This window comes from Pteropus alecto, unplaced genomic scaffold, assembly GCF_000325575.1.
Source record: "Pteropus alecto unplaced genomic scaffold, ASM32557v1 scaffold194, whole genome shotgun sequence".
NCBI classification, from domain to species: domain Eukaryota; kingdom Metazoa; phylum Chordata; class Mammalia; order Chiroptera; family Pteropodidae; genus Pteropus; species Pteropus alecto.
Genome location: NW_006436281.1, coordinates 573,888 through 590,972, shown reverse-complemented (window position 1 = coordinate 590,972; position 17,085 = coordinate 573,888). Strand labels below are relative to the sequence as shown.

General features: G+C 41.4%; 1 protein-coding gene across 13 annotated transcripts in view; it reads left to right on the top strand.

The window, feature by feature from the left end:
* ZNF235 (zinc finger protein 235) overlaps positions 1-12,464 on the top strand; it is a 30,518-nt gene extending 18,054 nt beyond the window's left edge. For 12 of the 13 annotated variants that reach the window (XM_015589291.2, XM_025046746.1, XM_015589290.2 and 9 more), the window contains one exon: positions 5,781-12,464. In XM_015589291.2, coding sequence (XP_015444777.1) covers positions 5,781-7,726 — 1,946 coding nt within the window. In that variant the 3' untranslated portion in view covers positions 7,727-12,464. Of the gene's footprint in view, positions 1-3,374; positions 3,442-5,780 lie in introns of all 13 variants that reach the window. The other variant, XM_015589294.2, reaches the window with a different exon arrangement.
* Positions 12,465-17,085: the final 4,621 nt, after the last annotated feature.

Below are 17,085 nucleotides of genomic sequence, written 5' to 3'. Positions count from 1 at the left end.
CTGCACGAGCGTTCCCTTTTCTCCACATTCTTGCTAGCAGTTATTGTCTCGTCTTTTCGATGCTAGTCATTCTAACAGGTATGATGCGATTTTTCATTATGGTTTTGATTTGCATTTCCCTGATGATTAATGAGATTGAGCATCTTTTCATGTACATGTTGACCATCTGTATCTTTGGAAAAATGTTCATGTCCTCTGCTCATTTTTTATTTGGATCGTTTGCGGTTTTTTGCTAAAGTTATATGAGTTCTGTATGTATTTTGGATACTAATGCCTTATCAGATATATAATTTGCAAATAATTTCTCCCCTACACTAGGGCGCCCTTTCATATTGTTTACGGTTTCCTTTTCTGTGCAGAAGCTTTTTTGGTATATAGTCTCATTTATTTTATTTTTCAATATCTTTTCTTTTGGTGTCAAATCCAAAAAAAATCATTGCCAAGAACAGTGTTAAGGAGCTTGCCACCTTCGTTTTCTTCTGGGAGTTTTATGGTTTCTGGTCTTTACGTCCAAGTCTTTGAGTTACTTTTTGTCTATGGTGTAGAATAATGGTCCAGTTTCATTATCTGTCCAGTTTTCCCAACAACATTTATTGAAGACTGTCCTTCCCCATTGTATATTCTTGGCTTATTTGTCATAATTTAATTGATCATGTATGCACGGGTTTATTTCTGGGCTCCATTCAGATCCATTGATCTTTGTGTTTGTTTTTATGCTAATACCATACTGTTTTGATTACTATAGCTTTGTAATACAGTTTGAAATCAGGAAGTATGATGCCTCCGGCTTTGTTCTTCTTAAGATGGCTTTGGCTATTTGGGGCCAGGTCTCATTATGTTTTTAATATATGTGCAATCTGTAGTAAAGTCATCACCTTTCTTTCCCAATATTTTAACTTTTTTTTTATGAATGCTAGAAGTTTATCATTTTTCTTTTTCAGAGAATTAACTTTTTCTTTTTTTGACTATTTCATTCTTTGATTTTTGCTGGTATGTGTGTATAGAAAGAGAGAGAATCAAGTGCTACATAATGACTTTTTGGTTATATGACAAGTAATCCCCTAAGATTAGAATGGGTTATATGCAAAAAGTTTATGTTGAACGAAAAGGCCGGACCCTACTAAGATGTTGAATTTATTGCTAGTTCTGGGTGGTTTAAGTAGACAAGGAGGCTGGCTCACCATGCCGTCCATCTACCCTGCACAGGCCAGAAACTGGGCCCAGAATTGAGGGAGTGAGGGGAGAGGGCTGGGGAGGAGGGGAGCGCCCCCGCCTCCGGCCAGTCCCTACAGGTGCAGCCACAGTTCATTTCCCTTCGCTTGGTTTCTCCCTTTCCTCTCAGTTCCATTTTGTCTCCCTCCCTCTCCCCCTTTGATTATTTCTTGTCTCAAGATTTCTCTCTCTGGGTCTCTTTCTTTCCTTTTTTTTCCCTCTCTCCCTCTTCCTGACCTCCGCTCTCCTTCCCACAGCCCTCCTTCAGCCCTCACAACGCACACACACACACTTTATCTTTCACACCAAATTTTTACTGTACCTTTTTCGTGTTTTGATATGTTTAGATACACAGATACTTAACCACTGTTACGATTGCCGGCAGGGTTCAGTTCAGTAACAGTAGCACGCTGTACAGGCGCAGAGCCTAGCAGCAGCGAGGCCCCCCACACGGCCCGGTGCGCAGTGGGCGAGGCCGGCTGGCATGTGTAACTGCACTCCGTGGGGTTCACGCGATGGCAGAATCACCTGCCAGCGTGTTCTTCAGAACATATCCCCATCAGTAAGTAACGTGTGACTGTGTGTGTGTATCTGTTTTCCTTACTTTGGGTTTAATTTGCTTGTTTTTCTCATTTCTTGGAGACCTTTGTTCCTTTCCTCCAAGTACTGTTGTGGTAGATGTCACAAATTGATGTTTTCATTATCATTCAGCTCAAAATACCCTTTATATTGTCTCTTGTGTTTTGATGCAGTTTAGTTAGTAATGTTATTTTTCTGAACACTTGGGATTTTTCAGATCTTTGCGTTGTTAATTTCTGATTGAATTCAGTTGTGGTTACAACATACCTTGTATGACTTGAATCTTACTGCATTTATTACAACTTGTTTCATGACCCAAAAATGGCGTTTGGCGTTATAGTCCATGTGCACCTGAAGGAATGTTTTCTGCCGTTGGGTGACACTATTCCTTTAGGCCAGGTGTCAGAGTTGGTTGATAGTATTGTTCAGATCTTCTGTACCTTCACTCACTTTCTACTTGTCTTGCTAGTTATTGGTGAAATCTCCAAGTATAATGGTGGACATGTCCGTTTCTCCTTACAGTTCTGTTGTTCTGAACACATTTCCGGTGTGCAGGTTGGACAGCGAGGCCCTGTAATCGAAGCCTGTATTTAGCCTGATTTATGTAGATGCTGCTTAGGATTCAGTAGCCGTAGTGAAGAAGAGAATACTTTTAACTTACTATTTGTATTGGCAGGGAAGTCAGTTTCTCCCTTTTGAGAACCCGGGATATGTTTACGTTGCTCTGCACCTGGCTGATTTCTGTCTCATAGTCTATTCTTAGACCTGTTGTTCTCGGTGAGTCGCATCAATGCTTAGCGCCTAGGAAACCAGCACCTATTTCCACGGGCACATGAAGCAAAAGAAAACCCAGCATAAGTGAAATTGAAGGATTTATGTTCTAAAGCCTAAAACTGAGGACTGTGTGAAATTTTGAAATATTTGAACAAAGGATTCATTTGTCCTTAATTTTTTTAATGGGGTAAAATGTATATATAACACAAAACTTTAGACGTACACTTCAGTCTCATCAAGCGCATTAAAATTGTCATGCAGACATCACCACCGTCCATCTCTACGTTTTCATTTGCCCAGACTAATACTCTGTACTTAATAATGAACACTAACTACCGGCCCCCACGCCCAGCCCCGGGCAACCAGAATTCTATTTTCTACGAATTTGACTAAGTAACCTCATGAGTGGAAGCATACAGTATTTATCTTTCGAGACTGGCTTATTTCACTTAACATAATGCCCTTAAGGGTCATCCATTTCGTAGCAAGTGTTAGAATTTGCTTCTCTTTGAGGCTATATTCCATTGCGTGTAAATACCGCATGTATGTCTCCATTCGTCCACTGACGGACACTCGGGTTGCTGCCACCTTTTGGCCTCTGTGAGTAATGCTGCCAAGAACATGAATGTACCAATATCTTTGATGCTCTGTTTTCATTTATTTTCAGTACGTACCCAGAAGTGGAATTGCTGGATGCTATGGTCTGTCTTCTTTTTGTTTTATTTTTTTGTTTTTAGCAGCATCTTCGTATTGTTTTCACAGTGGCTGCATCATTTTACGTTCTCACCAGTTTCTCCACACCCTTTTAGGTCAGCACGAGTGGGCTTAGACTGATGATGACCCTGAACTGGGAAAAGATTAAGTCATAATTATTTGGTGAGAAACTGTTCATGATCTCTTAGTATATAAATTATGCGTGGCGGAGTGGAAAGAACGTGCACTTGTCCCCAAACCAGATCAGGCTGTTACTTACTCTCTTTGGACTCCTTTTACTCAACTATAATGTGACTCACTTCCCTGAAGGGAAGTTTTTGAGTTATTGTCTAATAGTCTTTCATTTGAAATGGAAGGATTCCCTTTATCATTTTTTCGTAGGTCAAATCTAATGGTAATGAACTCCCTCGGGTTTTATCTTAGAATGTCTCAGTTTCTCCCACATTTTTTTTTTTTTTTTATTCTGGGATGGGGTGGTTGGGTGATGGTGGAGGACTCTCACGTTTTTGAAGGATAGTTTTGCTGGAAAATAGTGTTGGTTGAGTCTTTTTCTCCTTCAGTAATTTGCAGACGCCATCCCACTGCCTTCTGTCCTGCAAGGTCTGTGTTGAGAAAAGCGCTTGTAATCTCACAGAGGAGCTACTGCACATAACAAGTTGACTTTCTCTTGCTGCTTTCAAGATTCTCTTTGACTTGACAGTTTTGTTAGAATGTGTTTTGAGGTGGGTCTTTGGGGTTATTTTGCCGTTGAAGTTTTTTGAGCTTCTTGTATTGGTATTGCCTCGAATCTTCAAATTAGTTCTCTCTGTCTCTTTCTTCTCCTCTGGGCCTCCCATTTGTCCCTTGGTCCACTTGATGATGTCCCCATACGCCCCTTACCTGTTCACTTCTTTTTGCTCCTCATAATTGGTAGTTTTAAGTGACCTTACTTCAAGTTCACCGATTCTTCTGCCTGCTCTAGTTTGCTGTTAAACGATTCTAGAGTTTTCCATTCTTTTGTATTTTCCAGCTTCAGAAAAATTTTTACAATTTTAGTTTCGTTGTTGATATTCTCATTTTGTTCCTCTTATTTCCTGATTTCATTTAGATGTCTTTCAGTATTCTTTGGCTCATTAAGCATATTTAAAATATTGCTAAAACTTTTTTTCAAGGTAGTTAAGAGTCTTGTTTCTTTAGGGTTGACTTTTAGAGATTTATTTTCATCCTTTGGCTGGGTTATGTTTTCTTGCTTTTTAAATGCCTTCTCATCTTTTGTTGAAAATTAAGCATTTGAAAAAAACAGCCGCCTCTGTCTCTGCATCGAGGGAGACCTTCATTACACAATTTTGAGTTCAGGTTTTTTTGGTTAGATGCTCTCTGGGTTGTTGCAGCTTCTGAACTGGTTTTTTAAAGTTTTCAAAACAATTTTTCCCCGTGTGCTGTTGGTTATCTGCTGTTACTGTGTGGAAAGAAGAACTGGCGCTGCCTGCTCTGCCATCTTGCTTACGTCTCTGTCCTTTAGCTCCTTGAACATGTCTTAAAGTCTTTGATACTCTGATACCTGTTTCCTCATGGATGGTTTGCTTCCTCTATTTTCTTCCTCTGAGTAGGCTACATTTTCCTTTAGGTTTTTTGTTTGTTTTTGTTGAAGATTGAGTGTTTGAGGAAAAGCATTTGTAGACTAGCTCTCGTCCAGGAAAGACTAATGTGCAAGGTGTTTTCTGAGCCTCGGGGTCTGGCCGGGGCGAGGGCTTAGGGTCTTCTCACGTGTTTTTCTGAACTAATGTCTTTCCTGGGCTTTTTCAATTTCTCTCCTACACAGATGCCTTTAAATCTCTTCATCTCCCAAAAAGTGCCACCCTGGCCCTTCTTGAACTTAGATGTTCTAGTGCATTCCTTCACGTGTAATCTCTTCCTCCAGGCTTTGGCATAGCTGTAGTCCCACTGGACCTTGCAACACTGTGTACTGCCGCTTTCCACTGCTTTTCCCCATCCTGTCTCCGAGTCAGGCGAAGCAGAGAACAGGCTCCTTCGGCATCCCCACGGCAGGTTACATATTGCAAGGAAGGTGTACTCTGCTCTATCCAGTGTGAGGTAGGGAATTGGGAGATAGATAGGCTGCTACATCCTTTAGACCATACTGTATAACACAAATAAAAACGATGAAATATATAAAAGCATTTGTATAGTGGGGAATGGAAAAAAAGCATTCACACAGCCCCAGACAAGGCATGCTGAGAAAAGACCTGAGAAGACCTTATCCCCTCCATCCGGGCTGATCCCAAATCTCATACGTTTTGAAGGTGGCTTTTTCTTAATCGGATGTGCTCTCTTGGTTGCTGTAGATGTTTGACTGTTTTCAGAACTCATATATTTATATTTTCTAGTCTCTAATTTTTGTTCGTTTTGTTTTGTTTTGTTTTTTAATGTTTCCATGAGAGCAACAAGATCTTGGAGCTTCCTGGCTCGCCTTTTTGCTGATTCCAATCTCTGTCCTTTCTTTATTCTCTTTTTCCTTTCAGGCGGGAATGAAAATGAGATGGAGACTGTTCACGAAGCAGGAGTAAGGTGCCTTTCATTGGGAGAGCTTTCGTGCTGGCAAATCAAGAGACACGTTGTGAGTAAATTAAGCAAAAGTCAAGACTCCGTGATACATAATCAACAGCGTGGCGCCCCCTGCCCGCTGGGAGCAGGAGCAGCTGCTCAGGCTCACGCGGAAGGCAGCCGTGTGATGAATCTGACCCGGGATCGTTCCAATAGTGATGAAAACCAAATATTTCCAACTGCGGGAGCCCGAAATTCTTGGAGTAAAATATGTCTAAATGAGACACAGAATTATCAGAGGTGTGAGCAGACACCAGTGAAAAACAAGTTATGTATATTTGCTCCATGTGTTGACATTTTCAGTTGTATTTCACGCCACCACGATGATGCTACAGTACACGAGAGAGAGAGAGCTCACAGCAACTGCAGCGAAGACGTCTCGGAGGTGTCCCCTCTTGCCCAGCTCAGTATAATCCCCACAGGACAGCAGACCTACCAGTGTGATGAATTCGAAAAGGCATTCACCGATGGCCACGGCCTTCAAGTTCATCAGCAGGTACACCTGGGAAAGAGGTCCCTAACATACAGTACACATGAGAAGGAGCCCGGTTATAGCTCAACCATCTCCATTCAACAAGGTACTCGTGCGGGGAAAAAACGCTATTGGTGTCATGAGTGTGGCAAGGGTTTCAGTCAGAGCTCGAACCTGCAGACTCATCAGAGGGTCCACACGGGGGAGAAACCCTACTCATGCCTCGAGTGTGGTAAGAGCTTTAACCAGACCTCGCACCTTTATGCTCACTTGCCCATTCACACAGGAGAGAAGCCCTATAGATGTGAAAGCTGTGGGAAGGGCTTCAGTCGTAGCACAGATCTGAATATTCACTGCAGAGTTCACACTGGAGAGAAACCTTATAAATGTGAGATATGTGGGAAGGGCTTCACTCAGCGATCCCACCTTCAGGCCCATGAAAGAATTCACACTGGAGAGAAACCATATAAATGTACGGATTGTGGTAAGCGCTTTAGTTGTAGCTCAAATCTTCATACCCATCAGAGGGTCCACACTGAAGAGAAACCGTACAAATGTGATGAGTGTGGCAAATGCTTTAGTTTGAGCTTTAATCTTCATAGTCATCAACGAGTCCACACGGGAGAGAAACCGTATAAATGTGAAGAGTGTGGCAAGGGTTTTAGCTCAGCTTCAAGTTTCCAGAGCCATCAGAGGGTTCACACGGGAGAGAAGCCGTTTCGATGCAATGTGTGTGGTAAAGGCTTCAGTCAGAGTTCATATTTTCAAGCCCATCAGAGAGTCCACACTGGAGAAAAACCATACAAATGTGAGGTGTGTGGGAAGCGCTTCAACTGGAGCCTGAATCTTCACAACCATCAGAGAGTCCACACGGGAGAGAAACCCTATAAATGCGAGGAGTGTGGTAAGGGTTTCAGTCAGGCCTCAAACCTTCAGGCCCATCAGAGTGTTCACACTGGGGAAAAACCATTCAAATGTGATGCGTGTCAGAAGCGATTTAGTCAAGCTTCGCACCTTCAAGCCCATCAGAGAGTCCACACTGGAGAGAAACCATATAAATGCGATACCTGTGGTAAGGCCTTCAGCCAGAGGTCAAATCTTCAAGTCCACCAGATAATTCATACTGGCGAGAAACCATTTAAATGTGAGGAGTGTGGGAAAGAATTCAGTTGGAGTGCGGGGCTCAGTGCTCATCAGAGGGTCCACACCGGAGAGAAACCCTATACATGTCAGCAGTGTGGAAAGGGCTTCAGTCAGGCCTCACATTTTCACACACATCAGAGGGTCCACACGGGAGAGCGGCCTTACATTTGTGATGTGTGCTGTAAGGGCTTCAGCCAGAGGTCACATCTGGTATACCACCAGAGAATCCACTCCGGAGGGGATCTATAGAAATGTGAGGTGTGACGTAGCCTGCAGATGGAGTTCACGTCTGCCACCATTGGTAAGTTCCTTCAGAACCCAGAAGCTTCAAGAGATTGTCACAGGAAAGAAGCTCTATCAAATACTGTTTTATGGACTCAATCGGGAGGTGAATTTCTTTATAAATATCAGATTTTACATGAAAGAAAACTGGTTTTCTAAATACGGTCAGTGGTTATACCAGAGTTTTGAATGTCCCAATTCTCAAGATGAACACGACAGAAGAATCTTAAATTTCACTGGAGTCTACCCAGAAGAAAGGGCTAATAAATGAAGATTATGGACAGGACTTTAACAAAAGTGTAATGATTGGTAAAATCGAGATCAGCTACTATGTAACCTCCACACAGGCAGTGGAGTTTTCGCCACTCTCTACCTTGAAAACTGCTTGACTTGTAATAGGTGCCTAGCGATTACTAAATAAAGTGAGAAAACTCCTCTTATTAGGACAAATATTTTAAAATTCTAGTCAGTTCCCTACTTTACATTCATAACGACATACTCAAAAGGAATCCTGCAAGTAGTCTTAATAAGATTAGTTTCAGGAAATACCGAAGTACAGAAAATTACGTAATTCTGTCATCCACAATAATACAAATTTGGGCAAGACTCATGAACGGCTCCCACCTCCCATCCGGTTTTTTGTACAGTATCACCCGTGTTTACAGTGTAATATTTAGTCGATCATTAGTTTGCATTTTAGACTGAAAAGTACTGGTTTTTTTTTAATCTAATAACATACTGAATTTATATGATTGGAAAATTTGAACCCTAATCATTTCAAACTGTTTGAAAGTGTTGAAAGTTATTAATGATAAAGTTTTAGTAAACTTGAGTTGTTAATAATTGGTTTCTTCTCATTATGTCCATGCAGGCTCAGGTAAAATTGCCTCCTCTGTGCATAGTCCTTCCTCCATCCAGACATCTTGAGGTGGGACTTAGACAGATTTCAAGGACGTTAATTTTGTCACCTGTTTAATTCTGATTGAAATTTCATTAAATGTAACAATTCAGATGGCCTGTAATTTACACAGCATTCTATGTTCAAGGTCTCTTGGTAGAAGGGAACAGCATTAGCTGGTCAATACATATCAAAATACCCTGCCTTTGACCTGGCAATCTTAGCAGTGGAGGTTTTGCCTAGGAGACTACAGAAAAGGCGAGAAACAAGATGTTTATACCGAACATCTTGAGATAAACACAGAGATGTTTATACCGAACTAATAGAAAATAAGTATCAGCAAAATATTTCAAAATATTTCAAAAAATATACAGCCATGAAAAATGATAGACAAGAGTGATGTCAACAGCATGGCGGCTTGAGGGAGCTTCCAGGTCATCCTTGAAGTTACAAGTTGGACAGCTGGACAGCTGCCCAACACGCAAACCCGCCTCAGAGATCCCCGCGGTGTGTGTCTGAAGGCGGACACATCTGAGGAGCAGTGGCGCCGGGATGGGGTGCACAGGGCCAGCGGCCGGGTGCAGCCCATTCCCCACGGGCAGGCCAGCAGGGCAGGGGAACCGGTAAGGCCTGGGTGGCCGCACGCACGGGCCCAGGGTCAGGAAAGCCGTGCCGAGGGGTCCATTCTGCGGACTGGACAGGGTGAAGACAACACCAGCCTCAGAGCCCTGTGCTCGCTGGGCCCAAGCCCACCAGCAAGAGCGGAGCCGTCCCCTCCGCCACCTGTGGCTGCAGGGCCTCAAAGGGGCGGCCAGTCGGCTTGGACAGACCGGCTCCTGCCCCTGGCTTCTGGCTGCAGGAAGGTGGCACTGGGGACACACAGGGGCCCCACAGCCCGCCACTTCCAATCGAACAGAGTGGCTCCCCGAGGCTGAGGCGACTGAGTCATAACAGGGACACCCACCTCCTCGGGGAATCCGGGGCATTTTCCACTGCCCCACAGCGACCTCGGAAGTCCAGCAGGGCGGGTAAGAGGAAAGAACTTGCGCTTCAGCGCCACCTACTGGAAAAGACCACTACGTGCTGATATAAGAAGGTGTACAGCAGAAAGCATGAGAAGGGGAACCAGAGCTTACTCAAACAAATAATGATAACTTCCCAAACCCATGACTGGATCCCTTTCCAAGAAACTAATTATGTCAATCCAAAAAGAGCTTCTCCAAGGCACAATATATTAAAACTCAAAAAATAACAAGAAAGAATTCTCAAGGCAGCCAGGGAAAAGACGATGGTAACCTATAAAGGTAACCCCATGAGATTATCAGCGGACTTTTTTTCAGCAGAAAACTCAGCGAGCTAGGAGAGAGTAGAACCAAATACTTCAAATTATTGCGAGAGAGATCATCGAAGAATAATATATCCAGGAAATGTGTCTTTTAGATGTGAAGCAGAAATAAAGGCTTTTCCAGACATACAGAGAAGCTCAGGGAATTGACCATCGCAAGAGCTGTATTACAAAAAATGCTGAATGGTGCTCCTCTACCTGAAACAAACAGGCAAACAAAAGGATACAAAACTATGAGTAAGATGACCAACACAGAAGCAGGAAAGCGCAACCTTTGTTAAGAATGGGATATTAAACATTTAAATACAGTGTAAAGGTTAAAAGAGGTAAAAATCTTTTTTTAAAGGACAGTAGCTACTGCAACTTAGAAATGTGCACAAGCATAAAAGGATAATTTGTGACAACAAAAGGGGCAGGAAAACGACTGAACTTGCACAAGTGAATGGAGATAAAATGCAATCAGAAGAAAAGAGACTACTGTATGTATGAAACTTTCTTTTGCATAAACCGAATGTTAACCGCACACACACAACAATCTGGAACTGAGACATAACATAAAACGAAGAGAAAACAAGAAAAATCATAGAATACCACCAAACTGAAACAACACAGAACCACAAGGGAAAAGAAACAATGGAGACACAGAGCTACCAAGACAAAGGATAAAATGGGTATAAGAAATCTTCATATATCAATAATCACCCTAAATGTAAGTGGACTGAACTCACCAATTAAAAGGCACAAAGTAGCGGGATGGATCAAAAAACAAAATCCAACTATATGCTGTCTTCAGGATTAACATCTCAGCTGCAAAGACAGATAGACTCAAAGCGATGAGGTGGAAAATGATACTCCAAACAAATGGCATTCAGACAAAAGTGGCTGCAGCCATACTTCTATGAGACAATAGATGTCAACATAAAAAATAATAAAGATGAACATTTTATAATGATAAAGGGGACAGTATGTCAAGAGGATGTAACTATATGCAGCCAACCTGGGAGTACCACAGTATATAAAGTGACAGAACTAAAGGGCTAAACTGGAAAAAAAAAAAACCCACAAATTGTGCTGGGAAAATTGGAAAGCTACATGCAAAAGAATTAAACTAGACTGTGATTTAACAACATACACAAACATTAACTATAAATGGACTATAGACTTAAATGTAAGACATGAAAAACTAAAATACATAGACGAAAACAGATGTACTAAACTTATAAAACTTGGTCTCAGAAGATTTTATGAATTCGACCCCAAAGGCAAAGTAAGTAAAAGCAAAAATAATATGACTGCATCAAACTAAAAGGCTTCTGCATAGCAAAAGCAACCATCAACAAATCAAAAAGGCAGCCAACCAAATGGGAAAGTGTATTTGCATGTGATATCTCCAATAAGAGGCTAATATCCAAAATTAAGAACTCATACATCTCGACAACAAAAAGGCCAGTCCAATTAAAAAATAGGCAGAAGACCTAAACAGACACTTTTCCCAAAAAGACATACAGATGGCCAAAATATATGAAAAGATACTGAACTTCACTAGCTCTAAGAGAAATGCAGATCTAAACAGATGTGAGATACCTCACACCTGTCAGAATGGTTATTATCAAGACAAGAGAAAAAGGAACCCTCATGCACTGCTGGTGGGGATGTAAATTGGTACAGCCATTATGGAAAACAGTATGAAGGTTCCTCAAAAAATTAAGTATAGAGCTACCATATGACCCAGCAATCTCTCTTCTGGGTACCTACCTCCAAATTTTGACAACATTTATTCATGAAGATACATGTGCCTCTGTGTTCATTGCAGCATTATTCTCAGTACTGAAAACATGGAAATGACCTAAGTGTCCTTTGATAGATGACTGGATAAAGACAACGTGGTGCATATATACAGTGGAATCCTACTCAGCCACAGGGAGGATGAAATGTTGCCATGGATGGCAACACAGATGGATCTTGAGTATCGTGCTAAGCGAAATAAGTCAGATGGAAAAGAACAAGAACCACATGATTTCACTCATGTGGAAAACAAAGCAACAACAAGAAAACTCGCTGACACAACAGAGTATGGTGGTTATCGGAGGGGGATGAGGGAGGATAGACAGAATAAAGGGGGTCAAATAAATATATGGTGATGGAAGGAGGCTAAACTTTGGGCGGTGAGCACACAATGCAGTATACTGATGATAGAGAATTGGACACTTGAAGTTTATGATATTAACCAATGTCACCCCGATAAATTTTTTAGAAATGATATAGAGCTGTCATGACATGTCATTCATGAGAAAACTAGGTCAGCGCCTTCCTGTTATGATCTTATATGTGGAAGGATGTTGATTAATGTGCTACCTGGTTTCCTCAGAGTTGCAGTGATTTTTCTGTAACTTTTTAAGAAATTATTTACAGTGGTCATTATCAGTTTGAGCAAAACAATAAAATTACTGGATAAATGAAAATCTCTTGTAGCTAAATCTTTATCTAATGTGGCACGTATACCTGAATTGTGGGTATACATTAAAAGATGTTCACTGCATTATTGGTAGTAGAACACTTTGCATTCATCGGTTAGACTGGCAACTTATAGCTTATCCATTCAGTGGAATATACTGAGAGTCAAATGAGACAAGTTCCTAGTTACTGACATTTGTAGATACCCAGAAAAGTGGGCAGAGGGGACTTCCCGTTAAGATGGTGGAGTAGATAAACGTGCTCGCCTCCTCCCATGACCACACCACAATTACAACTAAATTATAGAACAGCCCTCCTTAAGAACCACCTGAAGACTGGCTGAACAGAATCCCAATAACTTAGGACGTAAAGAAGCCAAGATGAGATTGGTAGGAGGGATGGAGAAACAAATTAGGTAGATCCCAGGCCCACAGTGCTACAGTTGAGAAATGGGAGGGACCTCTCTGATGCAGAGGTCATCCAAAGAGCAAAGGATTCCAGTCCTACACTGGGCTCCCCAGGCTGAGGCCCTATTGCTGGAAAGAGGAGCCCCCATAACATCTAACCATGAAGCGCAGTGGGGATTGCATCCGGGTGAGATGGACAGCCACTGGGGCCCCAGGCATTCCTCTTGCGTGGCCACACACAGACTTCACTCACAAACAGCTCACCTTAGGCTCCAGTTCAGGGGCAGCAGCTCGAAAGACACCAAGGACATAGAAGGAACTTAATTGACTGGCTTCAGGGTGAGGGCTGGAGGGGCTGTGCCAGGCCAGCTCTCTCTGGGAACATAAATATTGGCAGGCGCCACTGCTCCTTTGTTGAGCCTTGTGCCCATCCAGCTGACAGGAGAGAGCCTAATCCCTGCACAGTTTGCCCTGCCCTCGGACTCCCCAGGACCCTGCACACCCAACTCCACATGCAGCCCAAGCTGCTAAGCTACTTCTCCATACAAACAGCCTGCCTTTCTCAAAGGCTCACAAACCCTAGAAAAGCAGCGGCTGTCCTGAGTATGACCTATGCCTCTTGCTAAGGGGCAATGGCCTCAATTTGCATTGTAATTTCCATCAGGTGGCCCCAATGCCTGGCATAAGCTGCAGTCAGTATTGCCTTGGAACAGAGCTTCAACCAAGACTCCACATACCTGTCACAAGTGAGGACTGGCCTCAGCTCACATCATGGTGCCCACCAAAAGCCCCCAAGCTGGCATGAGTGGCAGCCCGCCTCGATATACAGTGAGCTACTCACAAGCAGCCCCAGACACTGCACCTCCCGACAGCCCCACGCGGACTCACGACAGTGCCTGAATGCACCCTGCACCAGGGTCCCTCCAAAGCCGCTCCAGACGAACAAGCCCATTGGCCAGCTTCAGGCCACACCATAGCACCACCCACCCAGCCAGCTCCAGAAACAACAGACCCTAAAGGTGGACTCAGTTGGGGGATAAATCCAACAAGAATATATAACTTGTAAACATCTATGCACTCAATGTAGGAGCACCTAAATATATATTTTAAAAAATACAGAAGTAAAGGGAGATGTTGACAGTAATAAATAGTAGGGGACTTTTACGACCCATTGACAGTGAATTGTCCAGAGAGAAAATCAACAAGGAAACAGTGGCCTTAACTCACACGTGATGGACTTAATTGATGTTATTAGCACATTTCATTCAAAAGCAGAATATACATTCTATTCAAACATGTGAAATATTTTTTGGGATAGACCACAGATTAGGCCACAAAACAAGTCTCAATAAATTTTAGAAGGCTGAAATTATATCAGGCATATTCCCCAATCACAATGGTGTGCAACTAGAAATCAATTACCAAAAACTGAAAAACACAAACACATGAAGGCTAACAAACATGATAATAAGCAATGAATAGGTTAACAAGATCAAGAAAGAAATCAAAAGATACCTTGAGAGAAATGAAAACATAACCCCGAATCTGTTGGACACTGCTAAAACAGTTATAACAGGGAAATTTACAGCAATACAGGCCTGCCTCAAGAAAGAAGGAAAATCTCAATCTAAGGTTACACCTAAAAGAACTAGAAAAAGAACAACAAACAGCCCAAAGAGATTAAAAGGAAATAAAGATGAGAGTGGAAATAAAATAGTCTAAATAAAATACAAAAGGTCAGTGAAACCAAAGGCTAGTTCTTTGAATAAATTAAATTGATAAACCTTTAACCAGACTCATCAAGGAAAAGTGAGGGCCCAAATGAATAGAATCAGAAATGATCAGGGAGAAACTACAACTGACACCACAGAAACACAAAGCATTATAAGGAAATGTGAATGATTATATGCCAGCGAACTGAACAGTCTGGAAGAAATGGATAAATTCCTAGAAACATACAATCTTCCATGACTGAAACAAGTGGGTCCTGTTCATCAAGAAGAAACAAAATCTGAACAGACCGATAACTACTAATGAAATTGAATCAGCAATCAAAAAACTCCCAACAAACAAAAGACCTGGACCAGATGGCTTCACAGGTGAATTTTACCAAACATTCAAAGGAGAATTACTATCTTTCTCAATCTATTCCAAAAAAGTTAAAGACATAATGCTTCTTGGCCTTTTGGCTAAGATCAAGAGCAAAAAAATAGAGGATAGTGGGTTCCCAAACTCATTTTATGAGGCCAGCATTACCCTGATACCAAAATCAGAGACATTACAAAAAAAGAAAATTATAGTCCAATATCCATGATGAACATAGATGCAAAAATACTCAACAAAATACTAGCAATGAATTTAGCAATACATAAAATGATGATACAACATTATCAACTGGGATTTATTTTTGGAATGCAAGCCTGGTTCAATATCTACAAATCAGTTAACATAATGTACCACATAGAGTGAAGAATAAAAATTATGTGATCATATCCATATTTTCAGAAAAAGTGTTTGACAAAATCGAACATCTATTTATAATAAAAACTCAGCAAAATGGGGATAGAGGGACCATACCTCAATATTATAAAGGCTATGTATGACAAACCCATAGCTAACATATTCAATAGTAAAAAGCTGAAAGCTTTTTCTTTAAGATCAGGAACAAGACAAGGTTGTTCACTTTCACCACTTTTATTCAATATAGTATTGGAAGTCCAAGCCACAGCAATCAGACAAAAAAAAAAAATAGAAGGCATTCACATTGAAAAGAGGAAAACTATCATTTGCAAATGACATGATACTCTATAGAGAGAACACTGAACAGTCCAGCAAAACACTATTAGAACTAATAAGTTAATTCAGTAAAGTGGAATACAAAATATTCAGAAATTGGTTGCATTTTTATATACCAATAATGAATAATAATCTTAAGAGATTAAGAAAACTCTTCCACTGTGGCAGCCACTGAGGAGCAGGAGCCAGGCTCTGCTGCCCCATGGCTCTGCACCTCAACACAGGACACAAGGTGACCAAGAACGTGATCAAGGCAATGCACAGCTGCCGCCATGGGCACCTCACCAAGCACACAGGTTTGTGTGGGACAAAATCTGAGAGGTGTGTGGCTTTGCCCTCAATGAGCTGCATGTCATGAAGCTGCTCAAGGTTTCTAAGAACAACTGGGTCCTGGAGTTTATCAGGAAAGGGGTGGGCACACACATCTGCACCACGAGGAAGAAGAGCTGAGCGATGTCCTTGCTGTCATAAGAAAGCAGCAGCCAAGAAAGTCTGAGCCCCATCCCTCTGTTTATAATAAAATCTTTTCAGAAAAAAAAAAAAATCCCAGTTACAATTTCATCAAAAAGAAAAAAATACATAGGAATATATTTAAGGAAGTAAAAGAACTGTACTTGGAAAACTGTAAGACACTGAAGAAATTGAAGAAGCAAATAAATGGAAGCATATACCGTACTTGTGGAAGAATTAACATCATTAAAATGTCCATACTTCCCAAAGCAATCTCTAGATCCAATGCAATCCATATCAAAATACCAATAGCATTTTTCACAGAACTAGAATAATTCTGAAGTTTATATGGAACCATAAAAGACCCCAAAAAGCCAAAGCAATCTTGAGAAAGAAGAAAAAAGTTGGAGGTATCACACTACCTGATATCAAAATATACAAGGTGATAGTAATCAGAACAGCATGGTACTGACATAAAAACAGACACATAGATCAATGGAACAGAATAGAGAGCCCAGAAATAAACCCATGCCTACATGGTCATGGAAGACAAAGGAGGCAAGAATATACAGTGGGGTAAAGACAGTCTCTTCAATAAATGTTAGGAAAACCAGACAGATATATGCAAAAGAATAAAACTGGACCATCTTCTTATGCCGTTTACAAGAATAAATTGAAAATGGATTAAAGACTTAAATGTAAGACCCAAAACCCTAAAATAACTAGAAGAAAACATAGGAATAAACTCCTCCACATCGCTCTTAGCGAAAAAAAATTGGGGTATGTCTCCTCAGGCAAGGGAAACAAAAAAAGTAAACACATGGGGTTACATGAAACCAAAAAGGTTTTGCACAGCAAAGGAAACCAACAACATGAAAAGACAACCTACTGAATGGGAGAAGATATTCACAATGATACATCCCCTAAGGGATTGATATCCAAAAATATAAGGAACTCACAACAACAAAACAAACAG